Source organism: Rattus rattus, chromosome 2 (assembly GCF_011064425.1).
Source record: "Rattus rattus isolate New Zealand chromosome 2, Rrattus_CSIRO_v1, whole genome shotgun sequence".
Classification (NCBI taxonomy): Eukaryota; Metazoa; Chordata; class Mammalia; order Rodentia; family Muridae; genus Rattus; species Rattus rattus.
In genome coordinates this window covers 144,800,057-144,824,208 of record NC_046155.1, presented here as the reverse complement: position 1 = coordinate 144,824,208, position 24,152 = coordinate 144,800,057, and the positions used below count along the sequence as shown (strand labels likewise).

Here is a 24,152-nt window from a genome sequence, read left to right as displayed (position 1 = left end):
CATTGATGTTGAAAGAGAGGTTTTATAAATATAAAAAGCTTCATGAATTTGTCTGTCATTCTTGTACAGGGGCCATGCTAATCTTCTCTGTATCATTGCAATTTTTGTTCATGCACTGCCAAAGCGAGCAAAGGGGTGTCATTCATGTCATTTATCTTTTCTATTCTTTAAAAAGTAAAAATGCGGAGGTTTGTATTCATGTCTTCTAAACAAGTTAAGACCAGAATAAAAAGACAAGTCTCCATTCCTTCTACACATCAATGAAGTTAGACTTATGTGTCAAGAGAAATTGTTTAATTACTGTGTTGAGCAAAAGCCCAGCATCTTAATGAATATGGAACAGTGAAGTGAATTGGAGTGCTTTGCTTTCTGTATTTCTGTTAAGATTCCATAAGCCTTATTAGGCTCACTAGCAGTATACATTCTACTATGTATATTAAGAGTTTGTAATAATCTTCTCAGATGCTATCTTTGTGTGAATCCTTTGTTACTAAGGAGTGCAGTTGCTTGTTGAAGACTATGTGAAGACCATGTAGAATAACTGAAGATCCTGGCTGGGATTTTGTACTCTGAGCAGATTCTGCTCCACTCTTGATCCCAGTATTTACTCCTATGCAGCCAATTGCAATCAAGAAGTGCATGCTGACAGGAGCCTGATATGGCTGTCCCCTGAGAGGTTCTGCCAGAGCATGACAAACACAGAGATGGATGCTCGCAGCCAACCACTGAACTGAGGACAGTGTCCCCATTAGAAAAAGGATTGAAGGAGCCGGAGGGACTTGCAACCCTATAAGGACAACAATACCAACCAACCAGAGATCCCAGGGACTAAACCACCATCCAAAGTGTACACACGGACAGACTCATGGCTCCAGCTGCATATGTAGCAGAGGATGGCCTTGTTGGCACCAATGGGAGGAGAAGCCCTTGGTCCTACCAAGGCTGAATGCTCCAGTGTAAAGGACTGTCAGGGCAGGGGGGTGGGTGAAGGGGTAGGTGGGTAGGGAATACCCTCATAGAAGGAGGGGGATGGGGCATGGGATAGGGGATGAATAAAAACAAGGAAAGGGGATAACACTTGAAATGTAAATTTAAAGAAAACACTTCAGACTTGGGAGACAGCATTCATGAATTTATATTTATCTCTTCTACCAAAGTCTAACCTAGGTTGATGAGAGCAGCATTATATTTAAATGAGTTGCGCAAAAGACACACAGACGTACACTTCCCCAGTGGACAGTCACAGATCTTGCCAAGTGAATTACACCTGTTAGTTGTATTTTTTTTTTCGGCTAGGATGTTTTTTGCTTTCTTAGTGTTCCTAATGAGATAAATGCTATAATTATATTTTGGTAAACAGCTTGCTTTGTGAAGGAACAGAATGCACAAAACCCTCCAGGTATACTCTGTAATGTTAAAAGATATTTTCTGTCTTGTTGAATAAGTGAAGCATGTACTCATTATATCTCAAACACACTGGGGATTAGTATAAAGAAAAAGGACAAGATTCCTGTCTTTTTAAGATTCTTCTTTTTATAAAAATATCAGCTTATTCTTTAAGAAATATTCATAACCAATAGGAAAGCTACCATTAGGCCTAACTAATACAAAAATTTAATAATTGTTTTTCTTAATTTCAAAGATAAACATTTTAAGGCTTGTCTTATATAATAACACCTATTTTATTTTAAGAGTGAAATGTTGACATTGCAATTTATGTTGTGTAATACCATGAATCTGTGCCTGTGTATAAAACCTATTTCCCTTCTTTTAAATACTTTTTTCTTCTTTCTCTATATTTCTTTCCAGCCACAACAAAGTTCTCCAGGACACCATGACAGCTCTCAAGTTCAGGCAACAAAAGAAGAGAGTAGGAGGCCCACTGTGTGTAGCACTCAAGATGTAAGAATAACCTTAAGTGGTTTGGAAAAGACACGACATTTGGCAATGATAATTCATGCCACCATGAAATGTATTCTGTGTGTGTGCAGGAAAGGGAGTGTCTACTTTCTAAGCACAATAACTTTCCATGTGATGACACGGATGTTGCCTAGACAGCAGCAGGAAAGTGTTGTTCTAGGTTTTATAGCCAGATTCTGCTATGCAAATGAAGGCTTAGCACTACATTCATCCCTACAGCCATGAGATATATAATCAAAGGGTTAAAGTCAAACAAGGTAACAAGCAAAAAAAAAAAAAGAAAGAAAGAAAGAAATTCTATACTATTCATCAATTTAAAAAAGCAATTGTGCTATTGCTGAACAACTTGTTAGAGAAAGGGAGACCCTCACTCTTCACATGATAAAGAGATAGAAGCCTGAAATATAATTTAGGATATAAAGTTAACCAGGAGTAGAAATCAATACCTTAAGTTGACTTACTTAGAGTTCAGAAGAAATGAACTTACAGTGGTCTGAAATATGGATAGATCTTGGCCAATGGGAGAAAATTTTCAGAAACAGAAAATATACTAGAGTACTATTGATACAGAATAGAAAATAAAAAGTGGTAATATATTCACCCGTTGGTTAATAAGGAACCACAAAGGACTTAAATTTCCTCATTAGAGAATTTAGTTTGGATTATACAATGCTTTCAAATGCTTGTCAACAGAGAGACAAGTGTTAGTATATAGGAGGGTATTTACAGTTTGATATAAGAAATAGAAAAGTTCTGTTTTGTTCATTATGATCTAAGCCATCATTTTGATTTACCATTTTACAAAAAGGTGGATCTGTTAAAAATCCTGAGTGTGTCTCATTGATAAGTGGCTATTAGCCCAAATGCTTGAATTGCCCTAGATGCACAGAACACATGAAACTCAAGAGGGATGACCAAAATGTGAATGCTTCACTCCTTCTTTAAAAGGGGAACAAGAATACCCTTGGGAGGGAATAGGGAGGCAAAGTTTAAAACAGAGGCAGAAGGAACACCCATTCAGAGCCTGCCCCACATGTGGCCCATACATATACAGCCACCCAATTAGATAAGATGGATGAAGCAAAGAAGTGCAGGCCGACAGGAATCAGATGTAGATCTCTCCTGAGAGACACAGCCAGAATACAGCAAATACATAGGCGAAAGCCAGCAGCAAACCACTGAACTGAGAACGGGACCCCCGTTGAAGGAATCAGAGAAAGGTCTGAAAGAGCTTGAAGGGGCTCGAGACCTCATATGAACAACAATGCTAACCAACCAGAGCTTCCAGGAACTAATCCACTACCCAAAGACAATACATGGACGGACCCTGGATTCCAACCTCATAGGTAGCAATGAATAGCTTAGTAAGAGCACCAGTGGAAGGGGAAGCCCTTGGTCCTGCCAAGACTGAACCCCCAGTGAACCTGATTGTTGTGGGGGAGGGCGGTAATGGGGGGAGAATGGGGAGAGGAACACCCATATAGAAGGGGAGGGGGAGGGGTTAGGGGGACGTTGGGGAAAAAAATCCTGCGCGCGCGCGCGCGCGCGCGTGTGTGTGTGTGTGTGTGTGTTCCTATTCCACCCCCTCTCCTTCTACTATTGTTCTCCTTTATAAACTCCTGTTTCTTTGACAATTCCTATAAGTATATAGTTCCCTGGTACTGTTCACTGTCACCAGAGAGACCATTGTCTCTCATATTACTTCAGTACATGTCGGGAATAGTGTCTCAAACTTCCAGCAGCTTTGATTCCTAGTATAGAGAATGCTTGCTACAGACCCAGATATAATACAAGGTAGGTAAATTACCCAAGTATAAGACAGGAGAGTTGGTGGCACGGGATGAAGAGCAGTTTTCAAATTCTACATCAGAGTTCTAACCTGTGACTTCACACTGATACCACCTGGAGAATACATTAGCTCGGCAGTCCCCTGAGTGGATTCTCTACAACTGGTGTGTTTATTCCAAATACTCCAGGTAATTCCATGCTACAGATGAATTTTCCTAAAAGTGGTTTTCAAATAGAAATCATCACAAAATTATCTGGGGACTTCAGTCACATTTTGAACAACTATTTGGAGTGTCCCAAATGAATAGAGCTGAGGGCTTTTGTCAGCTTTCTGAGATGAGCATGATGGCTGCTATCTCAAGCCAGACGATCCTATTGACACGTGGCCTATGGAATATAATTTAAAGAGCATTACCTTAGGAGATATGTAGTCCCTGTGGTATATCATCCAGTAACAAGTTATCTGTTTCTTTCTTTGTTCTAGTTATATATTAAAATGGTAATTTCTATATAAGCCACTGCAGTAGTGGTAACAAATTTTATATGAATTTGTCATTTATAATATTTAGTTTAATATATGCATTCATATATGCAGGAGCATGCATATATGTACACAGCTGTAGGACTGTGATTAAGGACTGTAAGGTTCCAGTATGCTTATATTGATCTTAGTAATTGCTAAGCTTCCTGGTGAATATGAGTGTAAGTTGCACAGGCAAACACAGAGCCTAGGTAAGAATCATCATCATGAGCACTGAGAATTTGAGGTCTTCTTTCCACAAGTCATATTTGAGAATGGCGCATTTCTGAGTTCTTGCAATTAACCAAATGAGTGTTCGCGTGCTTTCAGATCTGTGGGAACTATTCTTGAGTGTAGATGTCTCAACTCGGAATATCCTGAGTTGTGTTAAGCATTATGAAAGTGTGGCAGCCATTTCATCATGAAAATAATGTCAACACCATTGTACGGGCAGAGGTAAAGTCAAGCTTCACTTTGGTTTGTATTGTCAGATGTACAAACTGACAGTATTTAATTTAAAGTATTACTCAAAAACACAAGAATTACTTTCTGTTTCTTTGTTCTGTGTCCATAACTATATTATTTTCAAGAATTAGACTCGCAATCCCTAGTGACTTTTTCCAGACTGCACTGCAGTGTAAGGTTCTATATTCATTATTTGGTTGTTTAGCCAGTCGTTCTAGGTGTCCTGTTCTTATGCAATAACTACTCTTTATACAGTCAGTTTTTATCCCCTTCATCAAAAACTAATTCAGTGGTTCTTAACCCTACTAATGCTGGGATCCTTTAATACAGTTCTTCATGTTGTGGTGACCCCCACCATAAAATTATTTCATTGCTAACTCTTAACTGTAGTTTTGCTATTGTTATGAACTGTAATATAAATATCTGATATGTGGGACGTCTGATATGTGACCCCAAAAGAGGTCACAACCCACAGGAGAACAATTGAACTAATCAATGAACAGTATGAGTTTATTTTTCTGCTTCCTAAATTGCTTCAGTTTCTGTACGTCTATCATCTATGTAGCTTCATACTATCTTTTTATTACTTCATAGAACTTTAATTATAATTAATAGTTATCACTTTGAGATTACGTTATAATTATATCTTCTTTCTCTAAACTCTCCAATATACCCCTTCTTACTCTCTCTCAAATAAGAATATCTATTCCCGCACAAGTAAATACAGCCTGCCCAGTCCATCATGTTATTTAATTATAAATTTTCAGAGTTTGCCATTTAATATCAGACGACCAGCTGGTATGTTCATACTATTTGAATACCTATATCTATCTGAGGACCACATTATCTTAATATCTGTATCTTTACATATGTTCTGAAAATAGAAAGTTAAAATCCTCAAGTTTGTTATTCCATTTTAATATCAAATTGACTATTCTGAGCCCATTGCAATTTCCTGTAACTTATGTGATCACCCTGACAACTTCAGTAATCCCATCTGCTATTATTTTGATAGGGATTATATCTATATATTATATTAAGGGCAAATGCCTTCCTAATAATTATTATAATTCATAAAATGTTTATATAATTATGTCTAAATTTCCATCTGAAATTGTTTATAATTTAGAATTACATTATTTCTGAGGTTAAAAAGCCTAAAACCTGACTTGGGAAACCTCATTATCTATAATTTTCAGTGTCTATTTATGTGCAATATTACTTCACCATAACGGAAATGCATATAGCTGGTTAAAACCCTGAAGAGAAAGAATAAAATATCAGTCAAATATGAAATGTGACTTCTTTAATCAAAAGTATCTGAAGCAGCATTACAAGTTAAAGTGGGTAGCTATGTGTGATCAGATAATGAAAACTCACATTTTGGAATGAAGGTAGGAAGTGGGGTGTTGGAAGGAGAAATGCTCTTCATGCTTATCCTTGGGAATCTAGAGACATATGGGTGAAACAGACACAATTTCTCTGTGCATGACAGTGTGTGCTTGATTCCTGCTGGTCACAGACAACACTGGATAGCACAGAGGCGAATGTGGAAAGGAAGCCCACATCTCAGTCTTAGCAGTGCTAGTCTTCAGATCTCCTTTTGTTAAGTGGCTTTATTTCATGAACTTCTTATCAATACAGGCTATAGCAAAGGTTTTCCAATTTCCATATGGCTAAGGATCCCTGGACCAGCCATTAGCATACCCAGGACCTAGTTATATTGATTAGCAGATCTGTAAGAAGTATCTTAGAATACATTTCTTTGAGTAAACCCTACTAGAATGACTGTTGTCAATATTTTGTGCTAAACACTTTGAGAAATCCTGAAGCAGATTTCAGGCATATTGATTCACTTTTTAAATAGCTTCAGGTAGATGATACTATAATATTGGATAAAACAGAGACAGCAAAGCCTGTTTTTTCTCCATCTCATTTTTTCCCCTCACCTTTTGGTAAGTAACATACTAAGAATTAAGGACATTTTGCATTTTGTTTTCATTTTTAGGAATTAAGAGTTGAGACCTGATGTCAATGGTTTTGTGATATTTTTACTCCTAGGAGTAGCAGATTTTCTTTTTTAGATGCTAAGGAAATGAGAGGCAACACACATCATTGTTTTTGCTTACTTCTAGCACATTTGCTCATTTGTCAGCCATGCTGTCTGCTGGCATATTTACTCAGTTCTCTTCCATCTTTATTACTGGCATACTTACTCAGTAGTCTGCCATATCTACTACTGGCACACCTTCTCAGTTGGCTGCCACTGCCCTTGCTTATGAACTCCTGACCAAAAGGAACCTTTTAATCTTCCAAACATTGTGAATGGAAATTAGAGAGGGGAACTATGCAGAAATAAAATCCTAGAGCCACGAGTAGTAAATAATGTCAGCATTTTTATTTTTTCATGCTATCAGTTTTTCAGAGATTTAAAGGATCCCAGTTTGCTGTTAAAGGCAGAATTCATTATGTCTTGTCATAACCCTGGTGAGTTGTTAGAGGTATGTACTAGACAAGTCTTATGCAAGCCATGCTTTAAGTGGTTTGAGGAAGCTGAGTCCATTGTCATTCTATGCAGTGCTCTCTCATAGCAGAGGCTGATTTCTTAATTTTATTGCTGAGACATTTTCCAGAGGAGGAAGCTTGTATCCATCTAGGTAGTACAAGAATGGAAGAGGGTCTCCAAAGGTATTCAGAAGAATTATGTTTTCCACTGATATAAATGACCATGTTCACCATTTAATAATACTTTAGTACAACTAAAATGTGATCTAAATTATGATTAGCTCTAGGAACCATATAGAAAACTTAATAATTTTAACTTACTAATTTAGCAAATAAAAATAGCCCAACTATCATAAGAATATTCACTTTGAGACAGTTGTGACAAAACTGTGGTTATGTTCACACCATCATTTGATAATCTTTGATCTACCCTAGCTTCATAAAAGGCACCTAACAGCCTCTTAGTCTGGATGCCCACTGTGTTGCTATGATGCCCATGTTTATACATGTTATTTGTTTATCTATAACGTGCTATAACATGCTATCTCACATTTTGGTTATTTGTTCAAGGTCCTTATTTTGAATTGCATAATACTACATGTGGGCACTGAAAATGTGATAAATTTGTATTATAAATTAAGATTACTGAAGGGATTTAGAGGTGTCTTCACAGCAGATACAGATGTCACATCAGGTATAGCACGGTTGGTCTCCGAGTAAGTATAGACTCTTCACCTGGATTCAGCTTCATTTTTTTAATATTTTAACTTTGTGAGTTTTTAAAAAATACAGTGCATAAGTAATATAATATTCCAGAAATATTTCGTCCAGTTTAATTAGAATTTCTCAGTAACTTTAAGGTGTCCACTCTGTTTCGTTTTGTTGTGTTCTTTCCATTCTTGTTTCAGCCTTCAACTTGCCTCATTTCTTAAGTCAGGGTGAGCCAGGAAACAGATTTTTGTGCCAATCGTAGATATTTCTTTTGCTGTATTTTAGACTTAATTGTATATTTTCATCGATTAATGTTAATATATTATTAAATGTCTTTAGTTATGTTAATAATCTCTTGTGAAATATGAAACTATTAAGAGTAGCAACAAGCTTTTATCAAACTTCAAGGTTAGTTTTATATGAGACCATTTCACGTAAGTCATTCTGTCCTCTTCATTTTCAATCTGTTTATTTGTTTTAGAGATAGAGTCTCACTGCGAAGCCCAGGCTAGCCATAGAGTCACAACAATATTTCCACCTCAGTCCCCCAAATGCCAGACTAACATCTGTGAGCTACAATACCTGGCTAGTCTTCTCTTGTTCTTAAAGATTTATTTCTAAAACTAGTAATGTGGAGTAGTTCAACAAATCATCAATCATCACTATTTCAACAATGGCTGCTCGTCCCCTCAGTCTGCCTTTTAAAAAGTCTCATTCCTAACATGCAACATTATTTCACTAAATAAATCCCTAACGGACCATCTGCAACCAAGTGAAATCTACAGAGAAGTTCTAATTGATTCATTATGATTTATCTGAGCATCTGTTAAATTGGGTGGGCTTAATCAAGGACACATTTTGACTTAAGGTTACTGAAGAAGGATGAGCAGTTGAATGATATGATACTTTTTTAACTCCTGTTCAAATCAAGAGAGAGTAAAGGAAGAAAGTGACATATTGACATGATGGGGAAGAGGGAAGGATCGTGATGGTCGGATAAAGGAGGGAGAGGAAGAAGGAAAGGAAAAGTAGAGGTGGTAAGAGAAGTTTGAGACTAAGAGGAAAAGGGGGAAGAGAGATGAGAAGGACAGGAAGTGAGAAAGAGGAAGACAACTGAAATAAATGTAAGGGAGGAATAAAGAAAAATGAAGGAAAGAGAATAGAGTGTGAGAAGGAAAAAGACTAGATATGCAGACAAAAAACAGGTTACATATGTGGTTGGACATACAGAGAGATGGTTGGTGTCATTTCTTGTGAAACCAAACTTTAGAACACTCCCTTCTATTCTCCTCATCTTAATCATGTTTTGCCACATCTCACACTGTTCCATAGCTTAGTGATTCCATTGTACTTGCTTTACACTACTATGGAGTTCTCTCGTTTTCAGCTTAAATATTTTGAAAAAGTAAGCCAACACTGTCTTATCATTTTCTTTCATTTTTACCATTATCCATTAAACTTCCATATTTTATACAATCCTTACTTTTTTCTTTTACATGAATTATTGAAAACATGTCCCCATTTACTCTATTTTGTTTTGACATTTTGAAACATTATTTCCCCCACATATCCCCTACTGAATAAGAAGTCACCGTGTAGGCCAGAATGACACCAAACTTGCAATAATCCTCCTGTTTCAGCCTAGAAGTTCTGAGATTCTAGACTTCAACCACCACACATGATTAACTCATAGAGTTCTATGATAAACATTGACCATTATGCCTGTGCTTTGTACATTTGACATGGGAAAAACTGAGCCTACACATACACCCACATCTACTCTTTCATGCAAAAATGCCACCCCTGCTAAACTCCTTCAGGAAAAAGAAATATACTATGTAAGTATTACTTTCTCACAATGCCAAGACTAATATTAAGCTTTAACTTGTTATTGGTACCACGCACCCACAAAATTCTGTTGCCACAATGCAACAAGTACTTCTACCCCATTGTCACTACTTTATAAATTTCCCCTCTGATTAATATTATTTTCTTTTTTACTTGGTCAGTTTGGACTCTTTTAGGAAATGTGAATGTACATAATTGTCTTTACCTCTGAAAAATACAGCACTTTCTGGTGATTTCTTTTAAAAACAAACCATCGTGTAGTAGCAAGTAAAATTTATGTGACTTGAAAACTAAATTTTCAGATATACTTAATTCTTTTTAATTTTTTTTAATTCTCCTATACCTCCTCCCCAGTCTCCAAGAGGATGTCCCACCACCCTATTTCCACCCTACCAGACCTCCCACTCCCTGGGGCCTCAAGTTTCTTGAGGGTATATTCAATTCTTTAAAATTTCATTAACTACCCTCTCCAAGCAAGGAATAAAAAATGTGTGAAAAGGTAACCCTTAGCTAGTCAGGGATATCTATGGATTCTGCTTCTAGAATTCTGCTCAAGTTAATTTAGTTGTTCTTTGATGCCAATCTCACTTCCCCCTTCTCTTCCTTGTATATTGCCTTTCATCTATTGTGATAGCCCTCTGAACATTTGATGGTAGCTCTTTGCTTTTTACCAATCTTTGCATATTTTTCTGTATAAATTTGTTAGTATGTATCTCTTAAAGGAGAGTCAGTGTTAGTCATAAGTATTTATAAGAATTTGTTATAGCATATTTAATATTGTACATAGAAAACCCAAATGTTAGCAAAATATGAAAGCTTAAATGGCTATTGTGTTAGTCAGATGCAGTTAGGTGTGTCCTCAAGAGATACAGTTGGAGCATGCATCTAAAACCCTCCATAGATAAGAATGCTAAGGAATGGAACATTCCTCCCTGTTTTAAGAAGAATCACTTAGGAGAGGTCTTGTGGTCTTTGCCCTATAACCCAAGGCAAAGTCACCTGGGTGGCCTTGAGCTACTCCACTATAAAGGTGAAGTGCTTTGACAACTTCTGACTTGGCTTGGAGAAGCCCCCACCACCACCCCAAACACATACATCACATACATACCAAGACAGAGACATAGTTCAGCCTGCCAAGGATGTGATATAGGGAAGGAGCTAGAAGGTTCACAATTGGATCTTTAATATATCTCATTCTCTCTCTCTCTCTCTCTCTCTCTCTCTCTCTCTCTCTCTCTCTCTCTCTCTCTCGTAGGAACTCTGGGTAAGAGATGGGGATTTTCTCTTTGGGCTTGCAGGAATGTCAAAGAAGCAGCTGGCAGGGTTCAGATAAAACAGTATGTTGGGAAAGAGAGCTAAGGAGCCGTCTTGGGTTTGGAGAAGCTCAAGAGAAAGGCAGCCTAGACCCCAATAACATGACACAGATAGAAAGAGATTTCTAAAGAGCTATTAATTTAGTTGTAGGATCTGGCTTGTAAGTATATATATGTATAAAGCGAGGAAAATTAAGTGACATTGCTGAGCTAGCAGGTTTTTACCTCAATTTACTCCTCCCATATCTTTATTTGTATAAATATTAGATTATTTAAATGGTTATAAGAATTAAACAAGAACATTATTTAAAGCCCTTATCTAAGAAACTTTCAGTATTACAGTAGCAATGAAGATGATAACACAAGGGTGAATATTCCAGGCACACATACATACATGTGCACATACATATTGAAACACACAAATATGCATATGGGACACACACATAAGTATGTGCATATCCACATACATATTCACACACACATACTGGTTGAATAATGATTGAAGGTAGACTCCTTAATCTACAATCTGCAAAAAACCCTTTTTTACCTTCTAGAAGAATTATAATTGATTTGAGCTAATTTCATGAAGAATTACAGTAAACAAAATATCTGTAACTACTCCAAGTAGTGCTGAAGTATGGCACAAAGTGCTAATCAATGTGACAAGTATTTGTTGTGCTTCTGTATGTATTTAATAGTCATGATAAAAGGGAAAATCTGTGAGTCCATGTAAGTGACAGTAGGAATCACAAAACAATGCAAGACAAAATAACAACAAAACAGTTTTGCATATATAACCTCCAGAGTCACTCAACAAGAGGGATGGTTATGGAACTGACATAGTTTAAAGACTTTCACTGAAGAGGACCATAATGATAAGAATCCATTTCCTGGGATGAGTTCTATGAAATACAGTTTACTTGTCTCTAGATTCCAACACAGAAAAAGCTTCTGTCTGTGAACTGGCATTGGAAAAAATTAGCATGGACTAGAAGAGAACAAAGGAATTTTCTCTTAGTAAGAACCAGTTTCCTCAGAAACAGTACCCTTTAACCCGTGCATTTCCCCATCCTCTGAGTTACCACTACTGCATCCTCACATCCTCACCCGTTATGCATGGTACATCTCCACACTTGGTCCTATTGTATTGTTCCTACCCTTTGTCCTACATATTTTCCTTATAAATGCTCTAATCATCACTCAAGTTCAGTTATCCCTTCACTGTTTGGAAATGAAATGACAAGGTATTTAAATAATCAATAACCAATCTTTTCTTTATTGACACTATGTCACATAACTTTCTGTGGGCTTTGTAGAATGTTTCTCTATAGAATCTCCCTGTAGAAAATGAAGTGGATAATGTTTTGACTGTGATTTCTGCTGTTGTTCCATATTGCTTTTCTATTAGGCATACATTGATAAAATATTCAATAAAAAATAGACCTCCTATAAATCATGACCACATCTGGTCACGCAAAGAAATCATGTGAACATTTTAAAGGATCATGAATTTCATGATCTGTCATGTTAGCTATTTGTTTCTTAGTAGACATTAGATACTGACAGTCTACTATCTGATAGTGACCTATGGGTGATCAGTGTTCATAGCCTTTGTCTTAAAGGATCACATAAAATATAGATGTGCTGTGTATACATGTGAAAAGAATCTGAAGTGTTATGGTTTATTTCCATGGTACTGAATGAGCAGGCTTGTACCTGATCTTTGCTACTGTTAAAATGAGCCAAGGAGGGAATGACAGTATGATTTCAAGACCATATAAAACCGATTTCTATGAAGGTGGAGGACATAAAGAGATGAAGAAAAGTAAAATAAAGCAATGCTTGTGTGGGGTTCAAATGTGAAACATGTGAGAACCACTTAACTCTAAACCTGACCTACACGAGTCTGACCCAACTACGCAATCTCAGTGGCATCATCTGAGTATCTTAAATGACAGAATGACATGAGGTCCCTGGCCTATGTGTTTTCCTAGAAAAGAAACTGCATCAGTGAATGTCGAGAGCTGTCCAGTGTCTGGGTATCATTAAACTCTCAGTCTCTGTTTCACAGATGGAAAAGACTACAGAGAGCCTGCAGCTGGAACACTGACTTACCCCATCTTAACCTTTGTTTAGAATAAGAGAGAAGGACAAAGAGGAAGGAGCGAGTAGACCGAGATAGGAAGGGAAAGAAGAGAGGGAAATCAGTCTTAATGTTGTTTAATACAAAATGAAAGCTGACGGGAGCTGTTTCCGTTGTTAACAGCTTAGCTTCTCTTTCTTCTTACATCGCTTAGGACTAATGGGAACATATGGTTTCTATCATTATAAAATATAGGGATATTTCAGCCACAGAAATCTTACCCTTTTAAAATATATCAAAGAATTTTGCCAGACATATTTAAAGCTTAAGAGCACTTACTGCTCTTCCAAAGCACCTGGGTTCAATCCCTAGCACCCACAGATGGCTTGCAATTCTCAGTAACTCCAGTCCCAGGGAGTTCAATGCCCTCTTCTGGCCTGCACACACCAGAGACAGACAAGCACGAAATTTAAATTCCTTTCTCTCTAAAATATTTCAAGATTCATTTTTACTTTTATTTCCAAATATGTATGTATGTGTATCTCTCTCTCTCTCTCTCTCTCTCTCTCTCTCTCTCTCTCTCTCTCTCTCTCTGTGTGTGTGTGTGTGTGTGTGTGTAGAGAGAGAGAGAGAGAGAGAGAGAGAGAAGAATCTTTAAAAGTGCATGTATTTGAAGAGGCTGGGGGCTCTCCTGGTGTAGAAGTTATACACGAATGTCAGTTACCTAACATGGGTGCTTGGACTTGAGCTCTGGTTCCCTTAAAGAGCAGCAAGCACCTTTAACTGCTGAGGAGTCTCTCCAGATCCCTACCATAAAATATTGATGTCCCTGCAGGCACATTCACCATTGATGACTGACTTAAATCTTAGGGTTCAAATGCATCACAGACATAATATTTCTTTAATCTTTTCCTTCTTTTGAATGTTTCCCCTTAGAACCTAGCCTATTTGTAGCCAGTGATAGAGAGAAGCCATCTTGTGAGATGCAAATGACTTAGCCCTTGCACCTGGATTTTGCCTGAGAGGATTTTGCCCTTCGTTTTTTTTTTTTTTTTCTTTTCTTTTCTTGAATATTTTCTTATTTACATTGCAAATGTTATCATTCCAGGTTTCCCCTCCAGAAACCCCCGATCCCATTGCCCCTCCCCCTGCTTCTATGAAGGTGCTCCCTCACTCACTCACCCACTGCTTCCCACCTCCCTGCCCTACACTGGGGCATCAAGCCTTCACAGGACCAAGTGCCTCTGCTCTCATTGATGCCCGACAAGGCCATCCTCTGCTACATATGTAGTTGGGGCCATGGGTCCCTCCATATGTACTCTTTGGTTGGTGGCTTAGCCCTTTTTTTTTATATGCATTGATTTGGTGGAAACTTCTGAATGGGAATAATCCACAATGAGTTTTCCATCACCTTTCTTTAATTCAATTAACCTGACCTATTTGTAACTGTTTTACAGGAGGGTAGTTCCTGTTTGGAGAAGCATGAGGAGGGTCCCCAAAGTAACAACACTGCAGAATCAGAGCTCACAACACAGGTATTCTCTGGTTAGTCTATTTGGTTTTCATTACATCCAGAAGGTCCTTCTTATACTCACTGGACTGCAGAGCAATTCTTGTTTAGTTTGTTTAACATTAATTTACTCTGTGTGTGAAGGGGTGTCTAGGGAGGGGTATGGAGGTGGGGATGGGGGGAGCATACCATGGCTCTTACATGGAGGTCAAAGGATAATTTGAAAGATTCTATTGTCTCTTTCTACAATGTGAGTTCCAGGCATCAAAGTCAGTTCATCAAGCTTGGTGGAACGTACCTGTCTGATAAGCAATTTCAAAAGACACGGAGGAAGCCCTCACATTGTCTAAAAGAATGTGTATAGTTCCTTTAGCCAGGACGCTTGAACTTCACTTGTCTACTGTGCTTGCCAGGGAAGATTTTAATATACCTATGTGAAGTCCTGCAAAGATAGAGAACCAGTCCCTTCCTCCCCCTTTTATGGTTCCAATCAAGAAAGTAAAAAAATTAAACAGAAAATTCAAGACATGTCCATAATTTTTATGAGATGAGAGAGATTAAAGTTGACTAGGGAAGTGGAATAGGTGTAAAAAGTCGTCATCCTCCACAAAAATAAACACCAAATTCACCTGCAAAAGTTAGTTCTGATTCCACATATGTAGTGTTTGATAAATGTTAAAATAGTTTCCTTGTCATCTAGGTGGTATTTATTTACATTGATAGACCTTTGCTGTCCTGCTATAATTTTGTATTTTCACCTTAAATGTGCCTATTTTTATTTTTCTAATTGTCTTTTCTATGTTGTTTGGCAGAAATTACAAATGCCTCTTTGTTCTGAGTGTGAAGAGAAAAAAGTTCCGGAAAAACCATCAGCCAGTTTCGATGGGACTCCAGCTAGAGAGGAAAAGCTACTGTAAACAGAAGGCATGGGATTCAAAGCTGTCCCGCCATCGCTATGTTTTAGAGTACAGGCTTGATGGGGATACCACGTTTCTAGAGCATGCAACTTTTACAAAACTTTATGTAACTTTATAATGGGGACTACAAAATTTCCAAAAGATTCCAGGCTGATTGTGAAGCTTAGCAATAACCTGATGAAAAGGATTTCTTCACTTACATGTATCTAACTGTCTTCTCTAAAATCACCCAGTATAAATTGATCTGTTTTCAACTAAATACAACTGCAACATTTTTTTGGTCTTTGTGTAGATATCTAGTACTTCTAAGGTCTAGTTGGTACCTACAACTGGCAGATGATCAACTATGACTCCTGGTGTTCTTAAAATCCAAATTGCAAGCATATGAAGGTTTGGTCCACAGTGACCATCTGGTGTCATTTCCTCCAAATTTGGAATTTGCAGACCAGAATACATTATTTTAGATATTTATTGCTTGGCTCATTACATTGACTTAATAACCATTTGATATAAATTGTGCCCAGTTAATTCTGTTAATGATAAATCAGTTACCAGAGAGCATTAGTTAGTTTTAATATGATATACGCATACAAGGTTTTTCAGTTTTAGAATGAATGACAGCTATCTTTCATAGCGTTTTTTGATTTTTAAAACATTCTTTGTGCATATTCACTGATACTGTTTCAAGATGTGAATCAAGCTATCTGAAGTGCCAGTTTTATTTCATTCTGATATTAAGTGATACAGTGTAAGATGGGAAATTTTCTAAAATATTAACATGCAAGGTGTCCATAGATATTTTAGAATGGACATTTGATTAAAGCAAGATAACATGGAATAATTTTTTAAGCAATGTTGTTTTAGCTTTGAAGATAGGATTTTATATGAGAATATTATCATTTATCAAAAGAACCAGGCTGTGGCATAATTACAGCATAATTCCTAATCGAGAATGATACATATAAATTGAGACATATAAATGATAACATATGCAAACACTACTTGGCAGATACAAACTGACCAATGGATGATGTCAAGGAGTCTACATTCACTGGGTACATTCACTTCTGTTGGTTAAACACACTTTGAAAGTACAGGAATAAAAAATAAAACCACTGGCTGTATAGAATTAATCTGCTAAGCCCCAATTAACACATTTAGAAAACATATCCCAGAATAATAAAAAAATTTAAAAATTAGGTCAGTAGGACTTAATTTCTAGAATCCAATGCCATGTATGTGGTATACGCAAAGAAGTGTATTGAGCTCTCGAATTGGATAAACTGGTGGCAGAGAAAGGAACTCCACCATGCATTAATTCTACATGCAAAGTAGTTTTGTGGATTCTATCAGCCTTTCCACTCCTAAAAGAAAAGATAAGGCTGGAAACAACCCAACTGTCCCTCAACCGAAGAATGGATGCAGAAAATGTGATTCATTTATACAATGGCCCACTATACTAAGCCACTGAAAACTAACATTCCTTAACTCCAGTTCAAGGGGGATCTGATGGCCCCTTGTAGCCTCTGTGGGCACCAAGAATTCACTTGGTGCACAGAAATACATGTGGAAAGAACACCCATGTACACTTTAATAAATCTGTGGTCAATTTTTTTAATAAAAGAATTCACAGATTTTTATTTTAAAGATGAACTGACCAAGATAAAATATAAGATCAGGAGACATCTCCAGTTCCATATCACTCTACCGCAGTTTCATACAGTCTTAAGTTCTCTTGATAGAATAATACATTTATACTTCTCGATTTCTTTTTCTTTTGAAGCAAAATCATTCTTTGAAGCAACAAAAAAATGTGTCAAGTTGGGCTCAAAATTAATACAAAGTGGATTATGACCTTGACCTGTATATCCTCCTGCCTCTATTCCCCAAGGGCTGAGAGTTTCAGCCTCTCACGATCACTACAGCAATGAAAACTACTAGTTCAGTTTTAATTTAAGATTGAGATTGCCTTTCCACTCTTATCTAGGCCATTGATTTCCTGCCTCACCCCTGTGGATCCCACAGGATGTTAGTCACTTGACCTTCCCATGGCACGTTGTGAATATCTGTGACTCCTTGGTAGGAATGCCTGGATAAGGAATTCCAAGTTGGAGCAACCTTGTTTTCCAGTTTTTTGTTTTGTCTTTGCTTTAACTTCCTGTTCTAAAATGTGATAACATAGTCGGTTTGCTTCTCTCACCTCTTGGAATGATAAAATGGGTTTAATCCATAGGGTAAAATGCCTTCCTAAAATGTATGCATTCTTGTGTATCTACAGGTTTTCTCTAGGTTGTGTGTCATAATATTTACTCCTATATTTGAAAGAGACACTGTAAGAGCAGGAGGTTTTTTCCTAACCACTTTTGAGGAACATTACAGAAGTTCATTTAGTAGTTTGATAGTGTTGCTTTTAATATGAGGTTTTTCTTTAATTATTGTGTTTTTGGTCTCTCCTAGCCTTTTCCTTGCTTTGAGATTGGAATCAAAATATTTAAACTATTTTCCTCACCCGTCTTCTACCCTTCTTAACTACCAACTTTACACTAGATATCGTTTGAAGAATTAACATGAAGACACTGACCATTCTCACCTGGAAAGAATATTATCCAATATATTTACAATACATGGTGTGATTCTGTTATATACTTGCAATGTTAAGTGAAGAATTACAACTTGGAAAAACACACTGTCCATTGATGGCTGTTGAAGACTTCCCCATGTTTTCTAATGAAATAACCTATTTACTATGTCCTTCCACAACAGAGAACAAATTTCTCTATTTTATAATATTATAATATAACAACTCAATTTAAAGTGTGAATCAAAGACAATGTATTCATTTGTAAATTAGAAAACTTTTGAACTCTGTCTTTCCTTTTATGTACATAAACTATGTCAATAAACTAGTGCCTCAGACCTGTGAGCCCTAATGAACACTGGCTGTGTCTATCGATTAGGTCGTGCCCAGAAGAAGATGGTATAAAATTTCTTCAAACATCTAAATGTGGAAAATACCAGTGGCTGACTTTGATTTTGTACTTGAGCAGCTAATTAGCATAGTATTGCTGTTTCACTCACAGTTTTGTTTCATACAAACACACTGAATTACCAGCTCAATACAGTTGGGGTTTCAGGGGGGTTGTTTTGTTTTGCTATGTTTTTGTTTGTTTGTTTTGTATTTTTTGTTTGTTTTTGAGTTTGTGGAGCAGACGTTTGCTGTTTTAGGTGGACAAGATGTATAAGTGGACTGAAATTAAATTTGTGAATTTGCTGTAAGTGGATCCTTTATTTTTATAGCTCAGGTGTTGCAATTATCACTAACTGCAGCACAGGGAGTGGGAATGGTAATTGGCACCATGGAATAGGGCGAGTAATGAGCATGATGGTGTTTTTCACATAGGGAACTATACTGGCCAATGCTCTACATGCCCGAGCTATGTGTTCATCTGGATTGTGTCACATGATAGTCAAGCATTGAAAACTAAAAAGTGCTGAAAGTGACTTATTTTTCTTGAATAAAGCAATTTGTTACAAAGATCATAATCTATTTTACCTTATGAAAACTTAATGGACCAGCAAACACTGCCTGCCTCTATAGAGCAGAACCCAAGGACTACCTTGAAATCTCATACTGAGAGCTTCTTTATTTGGCAATTCAAATACAGTTAGAGTATTTAAGGAACATAATTCATGATGGTGGGACATACACTTATTAAATTATTATTAACATTTTTATTGTTCTTTACATTTCACTAACAATATTATGCTAAAGGAGAACAGTTGGGTATTTGCTGCCATCATCAAATGAAGAATGATTATTGCAAGCGCCATAAACAATATTTAAATATTTTGTAAGAACTAACTAAAGCCTGAGGTAGTGGGAATGATCAACAGAAAGAGTGAGGGGCACATGCTGCCAGGAAACAAACCAGGCACACGCTTTGACTAAGAGAGAGGGAAAAAAACCTTTTGTGTTTGGTTTTCTCTTTCCTTTAGCCTGTTTCTCCCTGCCTTTCTCTCTGGGTGGACCATTTGTGGCCTGTATTTGTGGCTTTAGCCAGGGTGGCCACAAATATAACTTGCAGGTCAATGTGGTAAGCATATGATGATGCACCATTTAGTGATAGAAGTATCTTCTGAGATATTGTCCTGGCTAGTTTTATGTCAACTTGACATAAGCTAGAATCACTGGAGAGGAAGAAACTTCAACTGAGAAAATGCCTCCATAAGATTAGGCTGTAGACCGGGTGTGGGATATTTCCTTAATCAGTGATTGATGGTGGAGGACTCAGTCCATTGGGGGTGGTGCTATACCTGGACTGACAGTCCTGGGTTCTATAAGAAAGCAGGCTGAGCAAACAATGTGAACAAGCCAGTAAGCAGCATCTTTCCATAGCTACATTAGACTGTTCTGTATGAACTTGAATTTGGGGCAGGTGGAGGCAGAAGCATAGGAATTGGGTTAGAGGAGATCGATGAAGAAAAGTCCAGGGGAGGACTGGAATTGAGGGTAACGTAAGGGGTAGTGTGGAAACCTAATGTAGTGGACACATCCTGAAATCTATAAGGGTGACCCTAGTGATGATTCCTAGTAATAGAGGATACGGAGTCTAAACTGACCAGTTTTCATAGCCAGGAAAGGCCTCTAGTGGTGGGACTGGGTTGTATTTATTTGAGTTGTTGGTTTTGGGGGGGTGGAGATCCCTATACAACCTAGGCTGATGCTAGGACAGTGGCTCACTCTCCAAAAATGTGCAATAGGGCCCAATTGCAAAGGACAACATCCACATGTTGATTGAATGTAAAGAGGTCAAGCTGGTACTTTCATGGAGCCTTCACCCCTCCATTCTATTCTGTTTGGCATGCAGGGAGGTATTCTTAAGGCTGGACAGCAACCTATCCACAAAACCTTTTACCTATAATCTGTACAGTCTGCAAGATGTGCTGGGGCAATGGTAGTACAAAATTTGTGGGAGTGGCCAAACAATATCTGGTTTAACTTGAAGCCCAAAATACAAGAGAAAGTCAATGCCCTACACTGCTTGTATGTCTAGAAACCAGAGACTGGATAACCCAAAAACCTGGGATAATACCTAGGAACTGGCAGAGAGAGAGAGAGAGAGAGAGAGAGAGAGAGAGGTTCTTAATGATATTCTGCCTTGTTCAGATGTTATCAGAGAGGCTGACTTCCTACAGCATCAGAGAAAAGGAGTATAAATTGGAGATCTCCTTTGAAATCCTCCCCTCAGAGATCAGGGAGCTGCATGTGAGTCACAGGAGATGGAAATCAACAGGAAAACATGCCAACTGAATGAACTAAGCAGGGCTCATAAGGACTCACAGTGACTGAAGCAGCAAGCTCAGGGCCTGTTGAGATCTCCACCAGTTCCTGTGCATAAATGTTATAGCAGCTAGCTTGGTGCTTTTGTGGAACTCCTAACAATGGGAGCAAGTGCCTCCCTGACGCTTTTGAACATTCTTGGGAGTCTCTTGTTCCTATTGGATTACCTTATCCAGCCTCAATAAGAGGGTTTCGCCTTGTTTTATCATATCTTGTTTTGTCCTGTCTGGCTGTGGTCTCTTAGAGGTCTGCTCTTCTCTAAAGAGGAAATGGACAGGGAGTGGATATAGGTGAGAGCAGCGCAGACAATAGAGGACTGGTTTGTGGAGTTTCAGAGATAAATAAGCCAAGACTCTACTAGGCCATTTATGTGAATAAACTGTGGTATTTTCTCAGCTTAAGCTAACAAGTAGTGATTAACAAGAGAGCCAGAACTACTGAAGTAAAATCTTGGCTTTACTGGGACAATTGATGCTGACTAGCTGAAGCTGAGAAGTTAGCAGTTACTAAGAAGAGACTAACATCCTAGAGGTAAAATCTGAGAAGTGTGTCCTCAGAGTTAGCAGACTGAAACTGTATTCCAAAGGCTGCCAAGGTTGTATCTTGCATTGGCAGCTGAACTTGGCCATGTAAGAATACTGATTTTGAAAGCATTAAGGTGTCACAGAAAGCAGCTGAGGCTTGGCACTAAAAGAGGACAATGTTGACTGTTGGCGGTATAGCCAGAATAGCGGCATAGCAGATGAAGGCCTCATTTAAGAGGATGTTACTAATCCTGTAGAGATGTGATGGCCCAGGGAAGGGGGACACTGGGGATGAGAGAATCCTCTTTCAGAGGTGATGGAGAGGGGGAAGAGGGCAGAACTCTGGGAGGAGGGGCAGGATGGGGGCAACATTTAGTGTTGTAAATGAATGAAATATTCAATTAATAATATAATAAAAGAAAGTGGGTTCATAAGATTGGGCTGTAGACAAGCCTGTCTGGCATTTTCTGAATTAGTAATTAATGAGAAAGGACCCAGTCCATTGTATGAAGGGCCCCTCCTGGGCAGGTGGTCCTGGGTTCTATAAAAAAGCAGGCTAAGCAATCCATGGGGAGCAAGTCAGTAAGCAGTACTCCTCCATGGTCTTTGCATCCTCCCCTGTCTCCAGGTTTCTGCCTTGTTTGAGTCCTTGTCCTGACTGCCTTCAGTGATGAGCAGTGATGTGGGAAAGTAAGCCAAAAACTCCCTTTCCTCCCTAACTTGTTTTGGTCACGGTGTTTTATCACAGCAATAGTAACCTTAACTAAGACACGTGATTAGACATTCTCATTTCTGCAGGAATGACAGGGTTTATGCACAAACATGTAGGTGATATAGCTTACAACACACACATACACGCACACACACGTGCAGACACACATACACTGAGATGAATGAACCACAATGTATATGTGAAATTCAGAGGACAACATGCAGGAATCTGCTCTCTCCTTCCACCAAGAGGGCTTTGGGTTCAAAATCAAGTTTGGTGGCAGGCACCGTTACTGCCCAAGTCATCTCTCTGTCTGCCAGTTACATATATGTTTAACAAAAACTGTCTAAATCCAGAGTGTTTTGGCAATTAGAGAGTCACATGACCTCTGATGCTTGCTGTCTGCTCCTTTACTCAGCTAGTGATACTTTCATTTGTTAAATATTCTTTGTTATTGAAAGTGTGCTTGTGACTCTAATCATTAAAATTTTGAAAGTAATTCTTATGTAGTCAAGTACACTGAATAAATAACTGCACTATTCATTATCTGTTATTTAAATATTATCTGAAGTCAAAAAGCAGGGCTGATATGATAGCTTACGAAAAATAAAGGGAGGAAATATTTGAATTATGTCTCCAAGATTACATACTAGACTCCAGGAGAGATAGGATAGCAACCCATAAGGAAATACCGATGTGCTTCTGTGTCATACCACAAGCCCCTCTGGAGAAAAATCAGGATTTGATGTTTCGATTTTTCACGCAGTACTGACTGATCCACAACTATGTGGTGATTAGATTTAAGTGCTCAATCCTAAATAATGGTACTATGTGAAACCATTATATTTTATTTTTTAAGTTTTGGAAACCTGTGAAATATGCTATTCTTAGCTTTCACATAGCCTGGCATCGTCGTGATACCTTGTACCATGTGATAGACTCCAAAGAGAAATTTAAGTTGTGTTTGAAGCAGCCACATACCTATATGGTTTGCTCACTGATGGTTCTATTGTCCACACACATTCTTCCCCTCCTTCATCATCTCCTCCTTTATCCCCTCCTCTCCCTTTTCCTTGAATTTCCTGTTATACCCCCTCCTTCTTTCTCTCTGTCTCTCTCTGTCCCTTTGTCTGCTTCTCCTTGCCCCACCCTCTCTCTCATTCGCTCCTTGCCTCATTGCTTTCTCTCTCCCACTCTTACTACCCTGACCAGTATTTATTGATATCATTTAACCCAAGTTTTCTCAGATTTAGTTCCTGTATCTACCCCAGTCTAGCAGATACTCGTGGCCGAGTTTCTTACTCTTTTCTGATGCCACTTGGCTCCCAAGTCATCTGATTCTTTCCCAGTAGCATTTGATTCCTTGCCATGTACAGGCACTAGTTTCTTGGGGATGAATTGGAATGCAGCTTGTTCAGTCCCAGAAAATCAGACAGTATTTGAAGTCTCTAGAAGAAGCAAGATGCTGGGTGGACTTCTTGGAGATAATGTCTCTGTGGAGAAGGTCTGAGACAGGAGTCTCCTGACTCTAGCTTATTTGTAACACGTCTTCCAGGAAAGGCAGGTATCTTTCTGACTAATGTGGTTTCCAAGGGAAGCTTGTTGCAAGTGTTCTAGACAGATGCTCAGCAGCCAGAGCTAGCTGGAGTTTGGAAGATGGATTCCAAGAGAGGATTCTTATCAAATTATTGTATTTACAATGTCATAGCCAATTCTTTTGCAACCCTTAGCTTGACTCCTTTATACTTGTTCATTCTTCACCCTTAAACAAAACCAAAATTATTTGGATTAGAGATCTTTGCCAGCAGACCATCACATATCATTTGAGATGATATTTTAAGTCTTTAAATTACAGTACCCACTTGGTATAGAACACTAATATTGGAATTCTTTGTTTCCCACATGAGTAAAATATCCTGCTGACTGTTTCTTTATCGAAAATACTAGGAGTAATTTTCCTGGGTTATTTTGACACCAAGAAGGCTGAAGAGTAGA

At 38.1% G+C, this 24,152-nt stretch overlaps 1 protein-coding gene and 1 non-coding gene across 2 annotated transcripts in view; one reads left to right on the top strand and one right to left on the bottom strand.

Annotated features, from left to right (window-relative positions):
- The window catches only part of Luzp2 (leucine zipper protein 2), a 372,256-nt gene extending 355,559 nt beyond the window's left edge, over nt 1–16,697 (top strand). The window contains exons 10-12 of the mRNA XM_032893527.1: nt 1,810–1,902; nt 14,611–14,688; nt 15,476–16,697. Of these exons, the coding sequence (XP_032749418.1) occupies nt 1,810–1,902; nt 14,611–14,688; nt 15,476–15,580 (276 nt within the window). The 3' untranslated portion in view covers nt 15,581–16,697. The remainder of the gene's footprint in view (nt 1–1,809; nt 1,903–14,610; nt 14,689–15,475) is intronic.
- LOC116894867 lies at nt 25–129 on the bottom strand. The gene has a single exon (XR_004387080.1). It is a non-coding gene; the product is annotated as a U6 spliceosomal RNA (small nuclear RNA).
- Nucleotides 16,698–24,152: the final 7,455 nt, after the last annotated feature.